Here is a 24,603-nt window from a genome sequence, read left to right as displayed (position 1 = left end):
AAGAAATGTATACAGATTTGGACCAACTTGAGGATGAGTAAATGATGACAGGATTTTCATTTTTGGGTGAACTGAACGGGTCTACAATCTGTTTTGCAGTTTGAAATGTTTGACCCAGCATTTGTCTTAACAGTTTGATCCCAGTTTACCCTGGCGAATCTGGGGCCCCCATTCGGACGGCAAAGGCAGAGCGCAGACATCAAGAGCGCCTGCGCATGCAAAGCCCCGAGCTTGCCGTTGCTATGGACAAGGAACTATCACCTGCTGAAAAACGAGCCCTGGAGGCAGAGAAGAGAGCCATGTGGAGAGCTGCCAGGTACGGCAGCCACAAAGCAGTTTCCTCTTAAATCCTGTTCAGTTATGCTGTCCTCAACAACGCTGCTAATTTTATCTGTCTGGTTGTGGTTCTTAAGACTCTTCTTCCAAGCTTTAAACATTTATTCTGCATCTGTTTCTCTTTGTCTTTTCCCATGAGGAACAGGGTTTTCAAAGACATTCTGATGTTTTTCACTTTTTGCTACACATATTATACTATATAGGCTTGGATACACAAGACCTATTTCTGAAGATGTGTACAGTTAAACTATTAAGCATCACCCTCCCAAAAGTGGGCATGTTGTCACAATTAACCCTAAACATGAAACACGAAAACACATAAACTATTTACATACACTACATATGCAGCATAAATGAACACACATTTGTCTAATTCTACTTTTGACTCTAAATAAGAGAAGCCCTTATCACAACATCCCTTTGTGACAACCTTACTGTGGATTTGTCTTTGATAGCCCTGAATTTCGACGTAAACCTTCTCGTCTTAATCTGTACTGGCCTTTAGAGTTTTTCGTTTCATCTCCACCCCTTTCCTCTTTCCTGTGTTTTCCTGCCATCCGTCCTGTCTACTTTCTTATCCACTGCTCCCCAAGGCCTTATGGTCTAGAGGAGGACGTAAGGCAGTATGAGCAAGACCTGGCTAAGCGGCTCTACCAATCCCGTGTGAGGGCATCACTAGGCAGTGCTGCAGCCCCTCCCACTTCCTGCTCCTCCTCTTCCTGTCAGCCCAGGTCTGCCCTCACCAGCCAGAAAGCATCATGGGGACTTAGTTCTGATGCTTGATGCCACTTGGGGTGCTTGTTGACATACAGCATATATTGTTTGAAAGCATATTGTGTACTTTTTGTTTGGGGCTAAGCAGCTAGAGGGTAACAAATAGATATTTATAGTGGCTTTATTTGTAGCATACTGCACGTGTGCTTCCAACCCCCTCGCCTCCCCCCCCCCCTCTCCCTGTTAGGCCCTTGCAGCTTTGCAGCACTTTTCCTCCTCTCTTGAATCTTTTACTCTATTCACTCACGTTTGGCTCACATCGCTGTTTCCGTTTCATTTTGTCTTAATAACAAGTGGTGTTTCTTGTCTTTACTTTGCTGTACTTTTTATTAGAGGTGCACTGAAACCAACCAAAAACAAACATATTTTTTGTAGAAAGTTTGAAACTATTAGATTTATGATTTGTATAAGGTGCAGTCGGCACATTAGTATGTAAAACTAAATAAAATGGCATGCAAATGAAGGATTAAGCACTCAAATGTGAGATTTCATAAATATCTGGTGCATGTGGCAGGTTATTCTGCCCACAAAAGGGTCAGATGTGCATAAAAACAAAATTGTGTGTGTTGTATGCATCTTTGGGCGTCTCATGTGAGGCTAAGACTAGTTCTGCTATATAAAGTTTGGCAGAGCGAATGTTTCACAAAGAGAGCAAGCAATTGTTGAGTAGTCTTTGTTTGGACTCAGTATGGGGAGGTTTACATGGTATTTAAAGTAGGAAACACTCGGTACCAGACTTGACACATCAGTGCATCTCTAGTTTTTGTGTTTTCTTGTCATAACTTTTGTTCATCGCAAGATTAACTTGTTTCCTCTATTAACCATTAACACTATTCACAGCACATTAAAGGTACTCTTGCATCTCTCCTGCTGTCTTACTCCATCTCATTCTGCCTTTCCAGGATGAAGTCTTTAGAGCAAGATGCTTTGAAGGCTCAGATGGTCATTGCCAAGTCTAAAGAGGGGAAGAAGCGTGGAGCCCTGGATCAACTGTCAGAGTCGCCGTCTCCTGTCCCCACACCCTCTCCTACACCCATGGACGGTGAGGAGCTTATTTCTTTTTGTCAGAACGGCAATAAAACAATTCCGATTTCTTTACTCTGCCTTCTGCTACCGCTTCATTCTGAGGATTGGTTGTTTGAATCGATGTCCATTTTTTTCTCAAGCAGATCTCAGTCCACGGACAGTAACTTCACCAGGCAGACTGGTATGAGACACTTTTTCATTTGTTTGTATCGCCAGTAATTTTGACTAACATTTTTTCTAGTCATTTAAGTTCCCTTAGCAGGATGTCACACCATCCAGTTTTTGCTTTTAACAATAAAACCAAAATCATTCTTTATGTTCACCTAACAACAGTCATCATCCATGTAGTTCTCCATTATTGATTTTCTTTCTTGTACCTCTGTATCTCTCCTTCTGTGTTTTCGGCTTCTGCTTTTTCTCACCCTTTTTTCTTCCTTCCCTCCCTTCATCCATCCTGCCATCCCTTTTTTTGCAATATAAATATTTCCCACCTTTTCTCTTTCAATCTTTCCACTGCTTATGCCTGTTTGCTATTCTTTTAGTCCCTGTCAGAAAAGAAGTTTGACTACCGACAATTCGCTGCCATTCCTTCTTCCAAACCCGTTTACGACATTCAGGTATTGCCTGCATGCAAAGCGTCAAGGATTCCAGCCTGCCCGAACCTCCTGACCCACTCCTGTCCTCCTGGCTTTCCCTGCTCCCCTGCTCTCTCTCTCCCTCTGATAACTAGTAAACACTTTTAACAGGGCCCTGTACTCGCCAGAGCGGCATGCTGGTTCTGTTTACTGCAGCTTTAAGCCATCTTGTCAACAATTTGGTTTAGCTTTTAGCTCTGAGGACCATTCCACAGCTTAACACACACACATCCCGTTCTTAATCTACTTACATTGCCGATACCATATGCTTCTTTTCTGGGAATGCGGATGTTGCGGAAAGGTGGGGATTACGGATTGGTCCACAGGCTTTTATGTTGATCCAAAATGTGGGCTGACTTACTAATGCACTAAAACACTAAAAAGGAAATAACTTTCTGTATGGCCCATACACTCACTTTCAAGCAGCAGCTTTTATCATACATTCATCCAAACTGTGCACATGAGGGCGGTGTTATTCCTCCTGAATGAGTTCTAGGGCACAATATACCAGCTTCCTGCCATTTTCTTGATACTAAATTGAGCAAACGAATAGCCATTTTATGTGTAATTACTGGGAGAGACATTCCACCAGGGATGCAGGGGGTCAAGGGAACGTTGTCTTTCATGGTTTTGGTGTTTTGTGGTTGTCTTTCTGGATCATTGTGTAAAGGGAGTTTGGGCATGTGGGGTGAGGTAATCTTTCTTATTGTTAATGTTCCAGTATGAAACCAGACCAAAAGACCACCAAATCTGTAAACTTGATAGTCTAGTGGCCCTAATGGCATATGACATGAACAAAGTATACCCCTCAACATTACAAATGAAAAAGCGTTTATTTTAATATGTTATTAATGCCTTTGACAGCATAACATTTTAAAAGCTACTAAATTTGGAGCATTTCAAAATGTTTCTGTTGAATTATTAGAGATATAGCTTTCCTGTGGCTCAGGTCATGGGTTCATTCCCAAGGGATTGCACATAGTCAGAAACAAAATGTGTAATACAATGCAATGTAAGTCGCTTTGGATAAAAGCGTCTGTCAAATGCATAAACGTACATGTATAAGTCATGCATTTAATCATATTATTTCTTGAGAATGATTCTCGTCGCTGTATAATTTATTTTATTATATAATATATATAATAAAATTATTTATTATTATAATATACTGTATAAAGTTATTTTGCATTTATTCGCATGCATATATTTCATAACCCAAGTAGTTGTAGTTAATAGATAGATGGGTAATATAGCGCCATTTGTCTCTTAGAAAAGTGCAGAAAGAAGTTACATTCCACTTTATTTAAGCACAGCCACAGCAGAACAGAAGCTTACTGGTTTAACCTAATAGTCTTATGCTGTTTGGTGGCCTTTTGAGACTGCTGTAATTGATGTGTTGTGAATGTTTGTCATTTTTATGCGAGTTACTGTGTAAAGTGGCACCTTCACCCTGACTAGAAAAGCTAAACACAGATTACACCGGGACAGTTTACCCCCCCAAAAAATTCAGTCATCATTTACTCACCGTCCAATTGTTTCAAAACTGTATAAATGTCTTTGTTCCCATAAACACAAAAGAAGTTATTTGGAAGAATGCTTGTAACCAAACAGTTCTTGGCCACCTTTGACTAGGAAAAATGTCAATGGTAGTCAAAAGTGCCCCGGAGCTGTTTGCTTTCCTACATTCTTCAAAATATCTTCTTTTGTGTTCAACAGAACAACAAAATTATGAAGCAACTTTCAAGAATTTTCATTTTGGGTGAACTGTTCTTTTAAGGATAATTTCTACTCTTATTTTAGGTTACCTAATAAGACTAAATATGATTAATTAGCTGTGACTAAATACCGTTATTTGTTTGATGATATTTTGACTGTTTGCACATATTTTTGAATATCTTAACTTAGAAGAACTAGGTTGGATATATATGTAGATTGGTAAAACTAATTGTAAATGTAGTTTTGATGTGACAGTGTTCAACTGGACTCCCATAACTAATTTTTACACATTGCCTAGTGAAGTGTAGGCTTTGTTATGCTTCACGTGCCAGAACAGAAGGTTTTGGTTTCTTTTATTGTACAAATGAGGCTCTAGGGAGACTCGGAGCCATTGAGAGAGAGTTGCGTCAACTCTGTTGACTCCAATCGAACAGTTTTTTCACAGCAATGGCAGTTCATGGAGGCTCTCAATAGTTCCCGGAAGTTACTAGTAACGCATGGAGCTGCAGCAAAACAGACCGACTGTGACAAACGTTTAACACATTTAAAGACGCAAGTCATTTAATGAATAAAAAAATGAAAGAAATAAAACGTTTAAAGAGAAAACATAACTTCCTGGAACTATCTGAAGGCTCCATGAATCACGTGACACGCAAAAATGTTGAACTTCCATTGTCACGACTCTCTCAACGGCTCTAGGGAGACTTAAGTGTTTACACAGAAATAAAAAGACTTGTTGGCAGCAGTACATAGTTGTGCGTGGGTGAAGGTTTCTATAGCATGCCTGTCTGTAAGTGTTTGTAAAAACGTTCATGGAGTTTTAAGCTGATTCTTTAAAAAGCAGAATCTGGTCACAAGGTTTCTTACATTTCTTACATTGAGCTGAGGTTGTAAAACAAAACAATAGCTCCGTAACATCCTTAAAGTGTTTGTTGTGAGAGGGTTTCACAGAATAATCGAGACAGTCTGTGTCCTGTGGCGTTTTTTTAGCGGTCTTTAAAAGCATGAGCCATCTGCTGTGGTTATGGACCTGATATAGGAATTATTAGCGGAAGAACATTTTGTTGTCCGTACTATTCTTAAGTCCTTAAGCTACTTTAGTGTATGTCTCTCTAGTAAGTACATCAGCAGTGGTGTTGGGACTGTTTTCTGATTGGGTGAAGGTCAGGTGGTGTCAAAACCGCTCTTAGGCTCAGACATTAAATGTCCATTTTAAATTTAAGATTGTTTGAGAAGTAGAAAACAAAAAATCTTACTGTACTTTAAATTAGTCAGCCATTGAATGCTTAGACATTTAATTGGGAAATGCTTTTTTTTTGTGAAACAAAGAAACAACTTAGCCTTTTTCTTTTCCTACTCTCATGCCCTGTCTCTCTTGCAGTCTCCTGGTGTAACAGATGACGTGCGTTTCATGGATGATGTCTCCAGTAATCCAGGTAAGATCTGCAGAATGCATGTCTGTGCTATAGTCTCAACATATTTTGTAAGTACAGGGTTTTTTGTGTGCTGTGTTTACATGTACACAGCTCACAGTCATTGTCCTCTTAAAACAGGCGACTTCCTTGGATAAGTGGTCTTCTAGTATTGGTAGGAGTTCTGTGTTTGTTTGTGTGTGTGTGTGTGTGTGTGTGTGTGTGTGTGTGTGTGTGTGTGTGTGTGTGTGTGTGTGTGTGTGTGTGTGTGTGTGTGTGTGTGTGTGTGTGTGTGTGTGTGTGTGTGTGTGCGTGTGTGTGTATGCGTGCGTGCATATGCATCGGTTCTTAGAAAGACGCCTTCTGTGGTGCACTTGTTTATGGGCCAAACGGTATTTACAGTCTCTTCTAAAATGGTTCATATGAGCATTGGGTTTCTTTGTTGGTTTCTTAAGTCCTTAACCTGTTTTGGGAAAATCAAGGTTACTTGATTCTACCAGTTTTTCAAAATGTATCTTCTAATGTTTTGAGCATGCTTTGAGCTGCAACATGGCTTTGACTACATGATCTGCATGTCTTTGAATTGTAACCAAATTTTAACCCACTTACAAAAACAATCACATAGGTCAAAACTGATGGCTATGTTTTGTGATAGATGAGGGTGGAAAGTACCTTTACCAAGTACCTTAAACCCTTTGTTTGGTTTCTACATTGACCAACACAATTGCATAACCCTGCAAATATTGAAGTTCACCTTTCATTTTCAATTGTCTACATCCCTCGACAGTCATTTTCTCTCTGCACATAGTCAATAATGCTTGTCAAACTTGCAATTGGCATGATTTTATACATTTTGAGAAATTGGTGGACCTGTCTGTTGTACATCAAGAGATTTGTCCAAATAAGAATTAAAATAAGGCTTTATTTGATATTTCAAGGAGAGTTTTTAATTCTCTTTGCATCTGTGTGCTTGTACTATAACATGGACAGCAGTGTCCTCCAAAGGCGCTCAGACTTCACAAGTGCTCCGCAGGTTTGCTCTGCATGGTGTGCAGCTCTGCTTTTACAGCTTCTACATGATAGTCTCTCTTTGATTCGCTGCTTTTGCAACTGGGTTTAAATCTACATCCATGATCTTAAAGACATATTTTAAACTGATTGTGTTTACAGAAATATCTTTATTGAAACAATACACTAAAATGTCTTTTGTCAGGACACAGCAAATTTCCTCATTTTCTTCAGTGGATGGAGATGCGCTTTAGATGTGCAATGTCAAAGATGCCAGTTCCCTCTTACACTACAAATATTTCATATATTGTTCTCTGTCTCTCTTTTTATTTTCCAGTGTCTGTTTTAGATACAGACGTTCCCATGGCCACCACATCTGCTCTAGAGGAGATGGCTCTCTACAGTAATAAGCGCAAACTACGACAGGGTCGCCGCAGCCTGGAGGCGCCAGTGCCCACATAACCGCAAACTCACACACTAATGCATTTGAACTGTGAAGATAACACACATAGTGATCATCTAATGCTGATGATGTCACGTATGACATAGAATGCTCACAAATGCACACCCGTACAAAGATATTAAACCACTCTTCTTCAGTGTCGACCAGAGGTAGGGAGATAAGCTAAAGGGGAAACAGCCTCGTGTCTCCAGAACACTAGTCATGCCTTTTCAGTTGGTGTTGAAAAGGGTGTCTCATATTTGATTATAACTGGTCCCAGAGGATGGCGAAATCATTATTTGGCCAATATAATGTACTTGTTTTAACCCATCTTTCTGTCTGTCCGCGTTTTTAAAGTTATTTTAAGAGATGCCGTGTATTTTTTTTAACACATTGAAACCTCTACAAAATTTAGAAAGACTGAAAAAGAGATTTTTAACTGTTTATGTTTTGGGAGATTTAATTTGAAGACAACATACTGCTACCTTCACTGCCCCATCAGAAAAAGGTTTTATTTCTTTTAAATCTAATTTATTAATGTAATATACTGTTTTTAATCTGTGGGAATCCATAACAATAGAGGAACTAATGGTGGCATTTTGATGTATGTATAAGATGATTCGTTGTGATTTTGGGATGAATTTGGGGATTTGGAAACATTTCCTTGCATGCAACATTTAGCATTGACAATGAGGCCTTGGCATAAAGCTTTCTTTCCATTTTGTATCCATATCACTTTTAAAACCGGTTTTAAAGATGCAAATGAATGTAATATTTTTAAAGGGTTGCATCTGACCTTACTCAAAGATCTGTTACAAACCTTTTTGTAATTTATATCATCACGGCATATCATGACGATTGACCTACCATATGTGAGTAGTGTCCTTCTAAGCCGGTTTAATATATGTCTAGTCTTCCTGTACCTGACTAGGAGAGGTAAATGAAGTGTGTAATGGTCCTTGACCTCTTCATGTTTTTCTGCTCCTTGGACCTTGTTGTACATCCATATGTTGAATCATTCCCTTTGATACATAGTGACCAGAGTGGAACATTTTGACACATTTAACCACATAAGAACCAGTGGTATCACAGACATTCGCCTGTCATTGCCTCACATCTCCATAAGTGTATGGTACTGTTTCTTTAGCACTGGGATTGGGAGAAAATATAAAAGAGACATTGCATCCATAACTCTCATTTCTGTTCTCTATGCTTCGGACTTTACCTAGACAGGTGTGTGAAGGTAGTAGATGTTCATTTTTTCGCATCTACATTAAAATTAGTTTAAAGCCACTGAAAAGCTCATTTTGTGAATAATGTACAAAAAAACTGAATTTAATCTGAGCCTTTCTGCCCCAAAACCAAATTAAAGTCTGAAGGCGGTAGATGATTCTGGAAGGCTTTGGACTGAGTCATCCCTGTGTGTATATTGGCTTATTGCATTTTTGCAATGTTTCTTTCAGTCCTGTGCGAGGAAAACAATGACGGACATTTATTTTCTGTACTTAAACCAGTCATTTACCACTTTAGCTGCCATTAACAGTGACCCAATGACCTTGTCAGTCATATGAAATCATAACATTCTTTTATTTTACTAATCTTAGCTTTTGTGTTGCTCTCATTGACTGAAATTCAGTTTTGGTTAATAACAGTTTGGGAATGGTTGATCGTTGTATTTTTAAAAGACATGGAAGAAAAAAATGGTTTGCTGTAACTAATGGGATACTGGGATTCACTACATTTTTACATTATCAGAGCAAGAGTTTCATATCTCTAATTGTTTTCTTTTCTTGATTGTCATGTTGGGGATGATTATTGTTTTTTAAGGGGAGGGTGGGACAGAAGGTTTGGGGTTATAGCTCATTCAGGACTGTAACTAGTGAATTTGTACAACCAAAGAAGTCTATTTTGTGGTTCAGGAATAAAAGTTTACTTTTCATTTAACAACCCGGTGTACTGATGTTTTTTTATGGAAATAGAGGATACTACTGTTTTTAATTAAAGGGGTCATATGACATGGCTAAAACGAATATTATTGTTTGTTTTAGATGTAATGCAATGTGTATACACGATTTAAGGTTAAAAACGCTGTATTTTCCACATACCATGCATGTTTGTATCTCCTCTTTGCCCCGCCTCTCTGAAACGCGTGCATTTTTTCAAAGCTCATAGCTCTGAAAAGCGAGGTGTGCTATGATTGGCCAGTTAACCAGTGCGTAGTGATTGGTCGAATACTGCAAGCGTGTGACGGAGATGTAACGCCTCTTACCATATTTGGAACAGGGACAGGTATGCCCATCTTACGTGCGTATACTGTACATTTGGGCGGTCTTGGTCAAATCATACCATGAACTGACGTAGATTTGTGGGGGTGTGGTTACACGAGGCGTTTCAGGCAGGTCTGGGTGAGCATTCGCTTTTAGATAGAATGCATCTTTTGTTCCGACACTTTAATTTTTGCAAATTTAGGTGTCTAATACATGCATGGGCAACTTATAACACACCAAACACACAGAAAAACACGTATTCGTGCCATATGACCCCTTTAAAACAGTGAAGTAAAGTGAAGAGGTATAAGGTATCCAGCTTCACTTTACTGTGTGTTTTTCCATTGGTATTAAGAAACCGTTCTATTTAACACATACTGAACACTAACAATACACAGTTCAAATTAAATTGTAAATGAAATAAGCAATGCACATTGCATTCTGTTCAGTCCAGTTTTATAGACGTTTTCTGTACGTGCTATTCCTTGCGTCAAAACTAGACAATCTTGGTATCAAGTTTAATGACAATTCTGACAAATGTTGTACTGTATAAAACACAGCTTCCAGGTAGCAGATTTACACCCAGTTTACTCCCTATTTCTTTCCTTTCTGTAAAACAAAAACATTTTCATTAGACGACTGCAGTTATTTAGGAATGACATTGAAGTTTAGCAGTATTTGTGCTGAAAAAATGAATTATATCGTCAAGTGTGTACAAATACGTCCTACCCTCTGCAGACTTCGGTTATAGGCATTGTAAAATGATACAGCACTGGAAGTTTCTTGTGGATTGTCAGGGGGATGCTTAAATGGTTTTTGTCCATCATCTTCCTGTCCGTCAAAGAACAATATGTTACAGTCACGATCAATGGCATCTTTCACATTAAAATGGGTATGCATTGTGCTGATACAAACCAGGGTTAAAGCTTTGTCCACGGGCACATGCCCCGGCCTAATTGGTCCTCCCTCTAATACTGACAACACTTGATCCGGCAACAGGAAAGACTCATTGTACCAACTCTCAAATTCTGCACCCAAAATAAGAAGATTAATGCCTTCAGCAAAAGACTAGTTTACATAACTTGATACAAGTTATCTTTATTATTGAGACAGAATAAAGATCAATGCATTTGGATTAACTGTGTAAAGTGAATACATTTAAGCACATTTTATTGGTGACAGTTGATGATTACCTGTAGGACTTATTTGATAAAAACAAATATAAGGGGGAACGTTTAAGTGTTCACCTGTTAGGAGGCGTATACGGCACTGATTCACCAGATGCTGACAGTAGCTGACTTCTGCTTTTGTGCTGTTGTACTCCTCATAGGTTTTTCTGTAGCGGTTCTTCAGCTCCCTTAGCTGCATCACTAGAGACAGCTCTGCCTCATCCATCACATGCTCCCCTTCTGCACTCACAAACTGCCCTGTGTACCAGCAATCGCCTTCACTTATCACATTCCATTCAAAATGTTTGTTTTGGTCATTTTTCTACAGTAGAATATATGTAGATATATAGCATATGTGGTTCTTACCCTGACTTTGTCCTCTGTATTGTTGTAGTTCAGACGCAATGCTGTCCATATCCCGTTTAGTCGCATTGATGACATCTGTGAGTGTGTGTAACCGGGACCTGCGCTCCAACAGGACCGCTTTGTTTTCCTTTAGAATACGGTTAATCTCACTTCCCCTTTCTGCCTTGAAATCCTCAAACGCGTCAGCCTTGGGTGGAGGGGAGCTGAGAATAGAGGAAGCCTTTTTTATTAAATGACATTAGCCTATCTTATTATCTAGAGTAGCATTATGTTCTTGCATTGGCACAGTCAGTTTAAAATTATGACAATAACTCTTGTCGGCAGAGGTCTCCAAGCTCACAGCACCTGACAGCTTCTGTGAGGTTGGGCTCAGTTCTTTGTTGCTCTTCAGATTCATGTGTGACCATGTTTGATTCACTCATTTGATTCACTTGATTCAAGAACTGTTCAGTTTCTACAGAAGCCCCGCTTCTACAGACCGTTGGCATCGGGTTCAATGCTGCTTCCCTTCTGCAAGAGAGGATTTTTATATTTTATGAAGGGTTTCGCTTTATTAGTCTTTCAACATTATTTCAAATTAAATTAAAATCTTTTTTTGTATTATGACTTTAACAAAAATCTCTAGCAGTGCATAGATGTAAAAGATTTGTCTCTTAAACACAAATTTTGATTGTTGTTTACATTTATATATTTTTTTAAAGCAAATCTGTGAAATTTAAATAACAATTTAGTTTGGTTAAGAGTTTTGTTGTTTACATAACTTTGTTTACAAGTATCACTGAACTCTGGGTAGATTCAGTCACTTTCAACAAACATTATGACATCACACTTCTTACCGTACCATTGCTTTGACCCACAGCATGGCCATATAAGATGGCATACACAAACTATTTAGCCATATATTACAGTTTTCTACTAATATTTGTAGTATCTAGCTGTCTAACAGCCCTGCTAACGCGCTAACAACAAGGTTGGTCCGGCCTGAAATTTGTTGGTTTGTGATGGTCTAACTGGTAGACCAGTAAAACTTGTCTGGTGGACTAGATTTAAAGTTTTGACATACAGTAAATTAAACTTAAGATTCTGACCTGCTAGTTCGTTTTTGTTTTGTTGGTTTACGTGATATATCTTGTTGATGCCTCTGTGAAGAGTCAGCTAACCCAAGCCCATATCCACATCTCTCCACCTCTCCTACAGTAGACGAAGAGTCCTGCATCTGTAACACAGTTAATGTAGTATATAATATCATTGTCTGACCTTTGATGTCCTAACTAATATTGTCCATCAAAATGCTGTGTATAACATCACTGACTTCTGCAACAGAGGATGGTGTTGTGATCTTGGCTTTCTCTACCAGAGTATTTTTGAGTTGGAGTTCTCTCAGTTTCTCTTCTTTCTCCCTATTTAAAACATACACATTTGTAACCCTGGACCACAAAACCTGTCTTAAGTAGCACGGGAATATTTGTGGCAATAGCCAACAAAACATTGTATGGGTCAAAATTATCTATTTTTCTTTTATGCCAAAAGTCATTAGGATATTAAGTAAAGTTCCCGGTGGGCTGCTAATGTATGGGTCCGGAATGGACTCTTGGGCCGGACAGACGGACGTTATTAACACGAATGCACGCAACGCGAAGGCATTAGCGAGACAGACACGTATGCATGTAACGCAATGACACGATGCATACAACACCACACCCCCAACCCCCCCTCCCCCGTCGACAGAAATGGTGGAGTGCTGATGCAATCCGCGCCGATGTGGGCCGAAAACCCCAGAGCCGTTTTTGCTTCCCAGTCCGCCCCTGCAAACATGCCTACAAACTTCGCTCGCTGCTGCCCACTATTTCGGAATTACCCACTCAAGTTTGGTATCTATGTAAAGCTTAGAATTTCAGCTTTCGGGTTCATCTACCTTCCACAACGTCATTACAGCAGTAAGCTAATAGAGAGCGTTTAAACAAACCTGTTTCTTCTTAGCAATGAGCCTGCTACAGTGCCTCTGATGGACAACTTTAAAGGCAATTTTCTCAATATTTAGATTTTTTTGCACCCTCAGATTCCAGAGTTTATTTATTCAGATTTCATGTAATGTATGTAATGTATAGAAAATGTCAACTTCAAAATATTGACCCATAAGATTGGTTTTGTTGTCCAGGGTCACATTTATGCACAATTACGTGGTAAACGAAAATAACATTGTTACTTAAGTGTACTTACAGCACAACTTTTTTGAACTGGGCAAACACTTCTTGGATCTGTGTAACGTTCACAATCTGAAATAATCATTTATTTTAAGTTATATTATTCAAAATTTCAACAAAAGACAAAGAAAACTACTTCCCATCTGCTGCTGTGTTAATTCAATTTAAGATGGATTCATAAAAATGATATAATATGAGTGATATAAAGCTGTGAAATGTAACCCATGATGTTTACCGGAATCTCATTCAGGGATCCTGACAGGTATCTCTGCACCTGACTCTTCACTTCTGCCACCTGTGTCTCTGACAGGATCTCATTAAAAACCCCAACACGATAAGTCTATGAAAAAGGACAAAAAAAGTGAATCAGCTTATATAGTCTTGAAAGACCACAAATCCTTTCTGGTCTATTGAGGAAGTATTTTTATGTGTCGTCAACATCAGATTTTAGGTTAAGCTCATAGATGTATACAAGAATGACACATGGACTCACCAGTGTGTTATACGTAGACAGCTCCTCTTTAAGAAACTGGATTTCTTTCTGAAGTTTTTTTACTTGAAGCTTGACAAACAGTCACACACAGTTTTCACCATTATCTGAATTGATATTCTGCATTTGCTCTAAAATATTTTCCACGATTTTAAAGGTCGTGAAATTCCAACAAGATGACATTTTTAGTAAGAGAAAAGATATTTTCATGTAAATTAACACAAACTTACCACAGGGTCTATATGTTCATTGATTGATGGTTTAGTCTGAACACATTTCATTCTGGAGGCAAAGCGAAGTGTTGAAAGCTGCCAAAAGAAACACAAAGCTACATGACTTAAGCAAAGTACCTCTCTGAATTTAAAACCACATTAATCCACCAGATCTTTACAAGAAACATCATTTCACCGTCTCCTCCATTTGTGAGGCTTCCCCATATATGTTGGCCACAAGCACTGTGTTACAGTTTCCTCCTGTGTAGACAGTTTCAGAGATGTGATCTATAGGTCTGTACATCTTTAGTTCCAAAATTTCACAAATGTTTAAAATGAATGTGTTTACATGTTCAGAAGATGTTCAGTGGTTTATTTATGTTTATTTATATTTAGTCTATGCATGTATAAAAAGTAAGGCGTTTGTGCCTAAAGGCTTAAAATGTTCAATACTGGCATCATGGGGCACAGAGAAACTATAGACGGTTTCATTGGACGCCAGGCCCAAAGTTAACTTCTGGATATGTTTGTTGATCGATCTGGCTGGTGGCTTATAATATAACGATTTATATTTGAATCGATTTATATCGATATAATCAATATCATTGAATGGGTTGTGTAACTTGGCACATTTAGGTTCTTCTACTGGTAACCCAAAATAATACTGGCTAACTTGCTGCAAGGACTCTATTCTTTACAGATGTGTACCGGAAGTTAAGTTTGGGGGAAAAAAGTGCATGCGCAGTAACGTTTGTTTGCGTTGTTGCTTCGAAACCGTCTATAATCCAACACTGTGGGTTTTGGTGAACTACTGAAATTCTCAAACTGTCATTTTGCGAACAGACTGACCTAGTGAGTCTTTAAGAGCATGAGTAAGTTTGCTCTGTCTGAAGGGAACGTGTTCCCTGCGACTATCAGATAGAGCCAAGATGGCCTGTTCCAGGAAAGAAAGGGACTTGTTGATATACATGGCCTCCCTTTGGACTTGCCCCTCTGACTGGAGTAAGAGAGAAGGGAAAAATATATATAAACATCGGAGGAGCTTGCCAAGATTAACACACTACTGCAAACTATACTGGACTTTGAAACCGTACAAATGTAACAGTTTCCAGTTTAACCCTTTCTAATAATTCATTGTATGATAAAAATAAAAATCTGACCCCAGATTTTTTAAGTCTTTCAGATCCGGCCAGGTCCACGAGGTTCAGTTTGGAAGTGATGTATTTAGCATCTGACAGCGTGCGTGACCGTGACTGCCGTACATAGATTCTGTTATGTTCCGAATATTTTAATCATGAAAGTAAGAGTCAGTGAAGGGGTGTGAATGATTTACCTCAATGTGGATGGTAAATATGCAATGAGACCTTGAGGAATTTTTATTAAGAGCATGTTCTCCAATTATTCTGTTCATCTCCCCCTGTCAGCACAGACGGCAATGTTATATGACAGATGGGCATATTTTAATTTAAACGTATAAAAAAAATAACATTTGTATTTACAAGAGCAGTTGTTTTTTATCATGTAGTAAAAACATGTTTACCAAACAAACTGTTGAAGGTTAAAGGATCTAGATATCAAATTGTTTTTCATTAGTCGATTTGTGAACAGCAGAGCTAAGAGATAAGAAAAGCCCTTTGCCCCTAACAGACCTTTTGGCAAACGCAACCAATTATTGGTTCTCTTGACTGGATTTTTTTTGCTAAGATGAATATGCATTCTTCTTTTTACTTTACAGTAAGGCCAAAATAAAATAATAATAATACCAACATATTTACCATATTATTATATCATAAATAAACACTCTACAAATATTTACCCACCTCTTACCTCAAAAAGCAGATTAAGAGCCTCTTCTTCATTGTGAACCAGATGTAAAGTCAGGCCTTTAATTGAGACTCCACCCCCTGGTTCTTCTACCACACCTAACGCCCCGTTATTTACACCCTTTCCCCGCTTTAAGGCCGACAAAAGGTCTACCATAGTCTCATTGTAGATTTCTAGAAAGGAGAGATGCACCGAGAACGTTTGGTCTGTCCGATGTTCAACCTCATGAAAGACCTGAGGAAATGAGCAATGGATTAATGATGGTAACAGCTGCCATATTGACAATATGTTTATCATGGCTGTCAATCACCTGCTGTAGAACACGAGGTATGATGCCTCTCTGTTTGTACGCCTCTGCAGCTCCTGTCATAGTGTATGTTTTTCCTGCCCCAGTCTGCCCAAAGCACATAACTGTACCTAATAACACAAAATGATGAATTAACATCAGTAACGCATCAGTACTGCAAGTATAAACTACTTGCGAGTGTTTGTCATTTACAATTTATTGTGTGCTTTGGAGTGACCGACCATTAAAGCCCTCAAAGGCTCCTAGAACAACACTCTGAGCAACACAATCATACACTTCCTCCTGTGACACATTGTGCAGCACCCCATTCAGTTTAAACAGCCAGGAGTTGAGCTGAATGTTGCTCATTCCTTTCTTGGAGTCCTTCCTCCACCTTATACTCAAAGTCTTGGAGACAGAGAAAACAAACAGGTCATAACAATCATTCAATATTCAATCAGTAAACTATAACAGAAGGCCTGTGCATTATCTGGGTATGTGTGTGGAGTTACCTGCTGGTCAGGTAGGCATTCAATGAGCTCATGTGCAAAACTGGCTGTGGGTCGAATGCGAACATACACCTGCACTGGGCTGGCCTGGGTGTTCATCGTTCCTAAAATGCAAGGTATCCACTCACACCTCAACAAAAAAGGCTATTGAAGGAAAGAGTTGTCTACTAAATACTCTAGACAGAGAGAAAAGTGTGTGTCGCAAAAAAGTGCAGCCCGACCTTTTGGGTCCGTCGCAGAGCTGTTTCCGGATAGTTAGTGTTGGTACGGTTGTCATGACAACAATCCTACAGCACGCGCAACGTAAACTCTGTTTTTATCTGCATTTCTAAAACGTTAGTTTTCACATTTAAAATATTAAACATTCGTTTTAACAAGCAAACTTTTTAAAAACATTTTAACCTTGAAAAAATGTATCATAATTATACACAGCCACCGATAACGTATGCTTAGCATGCGTAGAATATTTGAACCTAGATTATAATAATAAACACATTTTTAAAGTATGCACTCTGTAACACCGTTTCTTTCAGCCCTTTTAGCTGCTGTGATTGTTGATGCGCTGTTGAATGTCTGTCAATGGCTCCTCCCTTTGACTGTAACGTAACAGGGTTATGTCAAAAAAATCACAATTTCTACAGATCTGTAGTCTGGGGTGCATTCACTGATGCTGTGCAGATTACAGTGCACTGAAAATGAAAAAAGTGCTGTTCATTTTCGTTTTCTGTGTCTGTTTGGTTCTCTCAGCACAGAAAAATAAGGGTATGTAAAATGTTTTTACCTTCGTAAACTCTACGTAACTCATGTAGCATCTTAACAATGTGACCATTTTGTTCTGAACAGCCTAGAAAGAAGTAACTCAGTTTAAATATAGATTACAATCCTCAAATCCTATGATATGTTCTTCCTTACCATCTTATAACTTAAGTATGTCTATTTTTTGTGAAATGATTAGTAAAATGGTAACATTAAATAGGCCTAAAAAATGTTTCCCACTCAGAGAAAGTTTCTGTGAACAAAGGCGTATTTTTATCATCCAGCGGTAAAGAGGTACATTTCACCTTCAATAGGAGTAGCCATGAACCGGTAAGTGCCATTTTCGCTGTAAACTATTACAACCTGGATACAAAATAGCCTATTTAATAATGTACATTTCTTAGACAATAGATATGTTGAATTAAATCCTGCAACATTGCTTTTAACCGAAATCCTAATTTATGTAAAATATATATCCTTGAATTTTTTATTTATGTGATTTCCTTCCACACCAGATTTTTAACGACACGTCTTTTAATAAAACAAGGATAAATGACACAGATCACGCAGAGGTAATGTCTATTTTGGGGATATATTAAACGAAATATGAGCTAATGTGTGCTATTTATGTATAGTGTATTTAGATACATAGCCTACAGTATGTTCAGACATTATTTGACACTTCTAGTGTGTAGACTATAATTTGAAATGCAAACGAGCACGTAAAGATAGAGTTTAGCCACCAGATGGAGCCATGGAGTCGGTTCAGATACTGTAGTTTGTTGATCATATGCTTCATTAAGCAACAATGTTGCTGTTCATGACAAATCTCTGAATACATGAACATAATACAGTAATCCATTGTTTGTGTAAAAAATTGTTTAATGAATTTTGATATGTTTCTCATGTTTCTCATTCTTCTTTCACCAGACACAATGGTCACAAAACTTCACTCAAAATTTAGAGTAAAGTCACTGAAATGGTAAGTTGATGTTTCACACTATTTTAACCCCAATACATTGTCCAGTCATATGATATGGTAAAATAGATCATCGATTTATGAAAGTTATTTGTGAAAGTTTATATTATTGATATTTCTTATCAGATAAAGAACAAGTAATGCAACTGGAAAACAGGCTGTTCCAGAATCAACAATTTCCGAAGATAAAGCCTTTGTAATTTAAAGTAACCATACTGTACCACAGCTAAAAGAGGACATGCAATTTATGACGTACATAACAGAATACGTAGTACTGGATAAACATTCTTAAAATTGTACTGATGTCTATTATTAAAATGAGAAAAATAATATGAGAAAAATATATTTTTTGTGATTACCTCCAGATCAGTCTAAATAACCATGAATACCTGATAGTAATAGGAATAATAATAATTATAAATAGATTATTTATTTTTATCATAATCTGAAAACCATATGTAGTAACCAGTTAGAAAATCCCCAAATTGATCTGTCTGCATGTGCAAGGTCAAGAGCATCTGATTTATAATCTCTCGACCATAGCTTTATGTTAGGCCATGTGTTATAAATAGAGTAACTAAAAAAACACAAATCTGTTTATAATTCATTTTAAATATGCCTTTTCTCAGTTCATTTATTTGTAGTTATTTGGAAATAATGCATTGACCAAGCTTCCGTTCCATACATGATAGTGAGAAAGGATTTGCATCTGCATGGTTAGTACTGTCATGGTTAAGATGGGATAACCAGACCAATTCAGCAGATACATTTCAGGGATTATTCTAACATGCCCCTAATCTAATTTGACCTGAGACAGAGGAGACTAGTGATCGGCTGCCTATACTCCACACATGCAAGCATAATAGAATGCCTTAAAAAAAGATATGCAGTTGATTTCCTTAAAAAGGGGATTTTAAGATTAAGAAAGGTGTTTTGTCACTGTTTAGGCTATGGCAAAATATTCTATGCCATTATATTATATTGTCTGTTAAATGTATATATCCACACATTAAGAAAAACACATGAAACAAACTTTTTGAAAAATAATTCTAAACTTTCAGCTAAATTCTAAAATTCTCTTTGAATAATTTTGCATTAGTAGAATATTACAAGTTATTGGGGCTAAAATATCCATTCACCCATCCTTCAATCCCACGTATCATCTTCAGTGTGGCAGAATATTAGATATTTTATAACAGACACTTTTCATATTTTCACATTTAGTAATAAAGCACTTTAGTAAATTAGTCAATCATGAGTAGGCTTGTGTCAAATCTGTGACATGTTGGTCAACTGCTGCAAAAACTGTAGCAAACACTGGACCACAAACCGGCCCTCAGGCACACCGAGAAAAGAACAGAAAGGACAGAGAAGAAAAGAAGAGTGTTCAAAGAAAAAAGAGGGTCCGGGAGGAGGTACTGATGCATTCTTAGACCCCAGCATCTCTACTCCTCTCAGCAGCATGTAATGAGCTTAATCACACAGTCTTGCCTTGCCCATGTCAGTACAAAGGGGTCAATCGCTTGGATTATCACACTCGACTTTGACATCACAATCCGTTGCACCTCTTTCTGTTTTTCGGCTCTTTTTGTAAAACAATTTGAACCCTTTGTAGTCTCTTTGGACAATGTGATTTTTTATCTAGTACTGTAGATATTGGTTCAGACTGTCAAACATGGATTATAATTTACTTCATCTTTACTGTGTGTAAGGCTGTGTAAGGTTAGAGTGTTTGGGGGTGGGTGGTAACGTTTGGGTTTGGAACAAGGTTTTATCCTGGTTACCATTGGAATAAACTCCAATGCCACGATCTAACAACAAGGTCGCTGACGATGGAACATCAGCACGGCCACTGCAAGAGGGAAGAGCACTGGTGGATTCCCTCATTAAGGTAAATTGATATTATCCAGTCTTTGTCATTTAATTAGCTATCTTTATCATTTACATACACAAACCTCCACAACTGTGTTGTTTTAAATGTCAATGATAATGGAGCTATTAACTAAAATTTAATTAATTACTTTATCATAATTCTAATTCACTAATTCATTTATTATATGTTGTCAAATACAAATATATTTTCCTAAACAGTAATCAAGATAAAGAATGAGATTACATGAAGTAAATTACAATATTGGTTTCCAAGCGTAAGAAGTAAAGCAGAGTATGTGTCCTCATTTCTCCTTATTTGCAGGCATCAAAATGAAAAGCATCTTATAATAGTGTGTTCCTCAAGCCTTAGGGTGAAAAAGCCCTCTCTGAAAATCTCTGAGAAGAAATGGTTCACTGCTTGATTTTCTCTATCGGAGAAATGTGTCAGTACACTGTCTAACCTGTATAAAATGGATTTTTCTATTCTGTTGTTAACATTGAAGGCAGCCTACATACTTTTAGCATTAATATATTTAGGCAAGTCTAATATGTCCTTACAGATTCAACATAGAGTTCAAGTCAAACATATTTCTACAGAGCTTTTCACACTACCGCATTGTATCAAGGCATGCTTTATACAGGACCGAAGTATATGCATAGAAATAAAAAGGTGTATGAAATAGCCTACAGTATATAAGATATATGGAAAAAATACAAGCACGTTGGCTGTACCAACTGCAAAAACAATCAGACAGTTTCATAGTGTTTTTAAATAAGGCTTTGTGTACATTTTTTGATGTGTTTAGTAGCAGTAATCACTTTACAAAAGTTGTCTGCATGATGGTTAGGTTGTTGCAAGAACGTTAATTTTATATGTATATTGTAAGCTCTAATGCACATGACTAATTTTGCAATAATAGATAAATGTATTAAAATATATATATAAAATGGAGTACCTGCAAGGTTTTAAGTCAGACCATTATATTAAGTTACATCTGTAAATTGTAATATCTTAACCCTAAACCCAACATCAGCAAACTCATTATTAACATAATATTACAGTCAGAGATGATCAACATATTGACTAATAAACTAATTTTTCACATTTTTTTATTTAGCAGAAGCTCTACATGGTTTAGACAGCATGCTCTAAAGCATGATCCAAAAGATTCCAGAGCTTATCCTGAAATAGCATTCTTGTGGCAAGCAGATTATCCATATTATTTGTCATTTATGCTTATCGTTCATCTAGCCATAATAATGTTGGATAAGATAAAAACTTATATTATAGTATGTTGCGTGTTAAAGAGATAGTTCACCCCAACATTGTTGTCATCATTTACTCACCCTCAGGTTTTTCCAAACCTGTATACATTTCTTTGTTTTGCTAAACACAAAGGAAGATATACTTGTAAGAATGTCAGTAACCAAACAATTCTCATCCCCCATTTACTGCCATAGTAGGGAAAATAAATACTATAGGAGTCAATGGGGGATTAGATCTGTTTGTTACTGACGACATTCTTACAAATGTCTTCCTTTGTGTTTAGCGGAACAAAGAAATTTATACAGGTTAGGAACAATCTGAGGGCGAGTAAATGATGACAGAATTTTCATTTTTTGTTGAACTATCCCTTTAAAGTCAGTTGATGTGCCAAAGAACTCATAACACCAAGGCACTCGAAAATGTAGTGAAAGATTAAAAAGCCTTTATTCTCATGGAGCTTTACATGAAAAACAAGTCACAAATGTTTTTAATGTAATAATGTGAGAATATGCAAGAATGCTATGTAAGAATAAAGGCTTTTAACTTTCATTTCATTTTCAAGTGCCTTTGCGTTATGAGTTGATTTTGATGAATTAAGAAATCCTGCATCCAAAGAGCACCGATTTATGGATTTTTTTTACCCCAGTAACATTATTTGCATTTTTTTATACGTATGTGATCTGACTCAGGTGGTTGCATGTTATCGGCACCTGGCTTCCTGTGTTGGGGGCTGCACTGATAGCTCCAGTATGCGGCGTGATCTCCAGCAAACAAGAGAGCGGGCCCAGACTCTTGCGCTGTCTTGCCGTAACCACCTGACAGCTCGGCTAAGGGATAAAACCTTACCAGATGATGAGAGGAAAGAAACAGAACGGCTGTGGGTGGCGTTCTCCTCATGCCTGGAGCTCTTACATACAGACATGTGTAAAGTTTTCACCCTGGTCAAATGCTTTTCCCCTGCTTGCAACAGTACCATGGTACAAACAGGCATACAGGGTAAGGAGGTCTAACTACAGGTCTAACTTATTTAATTTATGTATATCCCTGATATCAACATGACTACTGTAGATAGCCCATAGAATAAAAAATAATATATTGTTAAATTAATCTGTTTGGTAGAGCATTGCTTCAACAATCCCAGGAAACATAGTAATAAATGTAAAAAGTGTTGAATGCAATGTGTTATTTTAGATAATGCTTCTTCTATACAATTTTCTGCTAGTAAAAATGTCACTAGATCAGATAAAACTTAAAACAAAACATAACTGTACCTGTAGTCTGACAAGTAATATCTTTTGCTTCTAAACAGGGGGGACAACCGAGGTGGCAGCACAGGCTTTGAGTCTGCCCGACCTACAGGAGACTAATAATGAAGCCCAGACCTCCAGCATGGAGGGTCAGGAGCAGAGTCAGCTGGAGCAGGAGATTGCACAAGTGGACCGTACTCTGGAGGACATGGAGCTGAAGGTCAATGTGCTGCGATGGACAGTGGAAGCACAGGGACCTCAGTACGCAGACCCTGTCAGTACCGACAGCACCTCTTTAGCACTGCTGTCTATCAACGAAGAGGCAGCCAAACGCTTTTGTGATCATCGCCAGATGTTTGTGGCAATGATATTCTGCGCTGTGGCAATTTTTGCCGTGTTGCTGTCGGTTTGTGTGGTGTTACTGGCATGAAGTGTTAAAACATGCACTATTTGTGATGTGTAGGCAGTCAGGAGAACTGGGAATGTTTCTTTTTTAAGGTCATGTCAGTTGTGACTGGCCAAACGTCAACAGTGCACATTGCAGTAGTGATTTGTAACAATTAAGCAGTTCCTCACTGTTGCTCTCAACAGAATTGAATCTCAGATTTTAAGAATTGAATTTAGTCTGATTTTCCATTGGGGACAATTAGAATGTCCCTGTTTGTCAATATGTTGTATAAAGTACAGCCGCGGAAAAAAGTTATGAGACCATTTCAAAATCATTTTTTGTTTTTCTGAATTTACTATTTCTAGGTATGTGTTTAGGTAAAATGGTGATTTTTTTTCATTTTGTGACCTACTTACAATATTTCTCCCAAAATTCAAATAGAAAGTCTGCAGAAAATGAAAACTGGAGAAAAAGGTCAAAATAACAGAAAAGATGCTCTGTAGTTTTTCAGACCTCAAATACTGCAAAGAAAACAAGATCATATTCAATTTTAAGCAATACAACAGTCATATTTGTACATGCATTTAAGAAACGTTCAAAAGTTTTTTTTTATGTGATAACCTCAGTTTTTATCACAGTTTTCATGTGTTAGATGACTTTGTCACTCCTGAGGTTTGATTTTGTTGAACAGACACTGGACTGGAATGGCTACAATACATCTAGAAAGGTTGATTAAATTAAAATTTGGAATGGTCTTAATTTTTTTCTGCTGATATTTCTTTTATCAATGCAAAATGTTTTATATAGAGTTAAAGTTAAATATAGTTAAGTATTAAATAGAAATGTAAGGCCCCCATTTAGATAATACATATAGTGTGTGTGTTTGTGCATAAACACAAGTCTTATTTACTTAATTTGCTGTGTTGACAGTAAACACTTTCATAGTCAACACACAGTCATTTAGTATTTATTGCTTTATGTGCATGTCTTTTATATTATTTTGACATTTTATGTCTTGATTAAGTGTAATGCGTACTTACATTTATGTTGTGATACATAATTTTTGTGCAAAAACTCAATTATGTCAGTAGACTTATTTGAAACAAGTGGTTTGACTATTTACCAACTTCATTTTATACTGTAAATACCGTACTGTTTAAATAAAATTTCATGGCTTAATAAAGCCAGTCTCATGAGAAAAAAACAACAACTCAAAGCATTCTGGGAATTTTAAGAATTCAGAGATTTTATTGGTTTTTTACTCAGTGGGGATATAAAAGACAACTGCAGTTTATTTTATTTTAAAGGATAATTAATTTTCATGGTTAAACTTTATCTAGTATGGGAAGGTTAATATTCCTGCTGCTTGCCATGTCTGCTGTTCACCAAGCTATATTGAATCAGCACAGAACAGTACA

The 24,603-nt window shown here is 37.5% G+C and overlaps 3 protein-coding genes across 17 annotated transcripts in view; 2 read left to right on the top strand and 1 right to left on the bottom strand.

Annotated features, from left to right (window-relative positions):
* Positions 1-9,294, top strand: part of scrib (scribble planar cell polarity protein) — a 93,299-nt gene extending 84,005 nt beyond the window's left edge. For 8 of the 15 annotated variants that reach the window (XM_057343657.1, XM_057343647.1, XM_057343636.1 and 5 more), the window contains 7 exons: positions 134-316; positions 930-1,067; positions 2,013-2,152; positions 2,280-2,317; positions 2,679-2,753; positions 5,869-5,923; positions 7,245-9,294. In XM_057343657.1, the coding sequence (XP_057199640.1) occupies positions 134-316; positions 930-1,067; positions 2,013-2,152; positions 2,280-2,317; positions 2,679-2,753; positions 5,869-5,923; positions 7,245-7,369 (754 nt within the window). In that variant the 3' untranslated portion in view covers positions 7,370-9,294. Of the gene's footprint in view, positions 1-133; positions 317-929; positions 1,068-2,012; positions 2,153-2,279; positions 2,318-2,678; positions 2,754-5,868; positions 5,924-6,040; positions 6,075-7,244 lie in introns of all 15 variants that reach the window. The other 7 variants (XM_057343757.1, XM_057343711.1, XM_057343746.1 and 4 more) reach the window with 5 other exon arrangements.
* Positions 9,295-9,880: 586 nt separating this feature from the next.
* On the bottom strand, positions 9,881-16,995 carry kif9 (kinesin family member 9). Its single transcript, XM_057343773.1, has 21 exons — positions 16,898-16,995; positions 16,680-16,780; positions 16,410-16,575; positions 16,192-16,298; positions 15,885-16,115; positions 15,391-15,474; positions 15,218-15,310; positions 14,907-15,054; positions 14,254-14,318; positions 14,076-14,153; positions 13,849-13,917; positions 13,591-13,695; positions 13,372-13,427; positions 12,464-12,551; positions 12,240-12,367; positions 11,497-11,661; positions 11,152-11,354; positions 10,864-11,043; positions 10,532-10,644; positions 10,346-10,447; positions 9,881-10,225 (listed from the first exon to the last, which is right to left on the bottom strand). Exons 2-21 carry the CDS (start codon positions 16,773-16,775, stop codon positions 10,211-10,213), a joined length of 2,292 nt encoding a protein of 763 aa, XP_057199756.1. The 5' UTR covers positions 16,776-16,780; positions 16,898-16,995; the 3' UTR covers positions 9,881-10,210.
* Positions 16,996-19,822: 2,827 nt separating this feature from the next.
* rgs9bp (regulator of G protein signaling 9 binding protein) lies at positions 19,823-24,589 on the top strand. The gene is made up of 3 exons (XM_057341628.1): positions 19,823-20,302; positions 22,240-22,546; positions 22,860-24,589. Exons 1-3 carry the CDS (start codon positions 20,213-20,215, stop codon positions 23,225-23,227), a joined length of 765 nt encoding a protein of 254 aa, XP_057197611.1. The 5' UTR covers positions 19,823-20,212; the 3' UTR covers positions 23,228-24,589.
* Positions 24,590-24,603: the final 14 nt, after the last annotated feature.

This window comes from Triplophysa rosa, linkage group LG1, assembly GCF_024868665.1.
Source record: "Triplophysa rosa linkage group LG1, Trosa_1v2, whole genome shotgun sequence".
Classification (NCBI taxonomy): Eukaryota; Metazoa; Chordata; class Actinopteri; order Cypriniformes; family Nemacheilidae; genus Triplophysa; species Triplophysa rosa.
The sequence above is the reverse complement of the archived record's forward strand: the minus strand, read 5'-3'. Positions and strand labels throughout refer to the sequence as shown.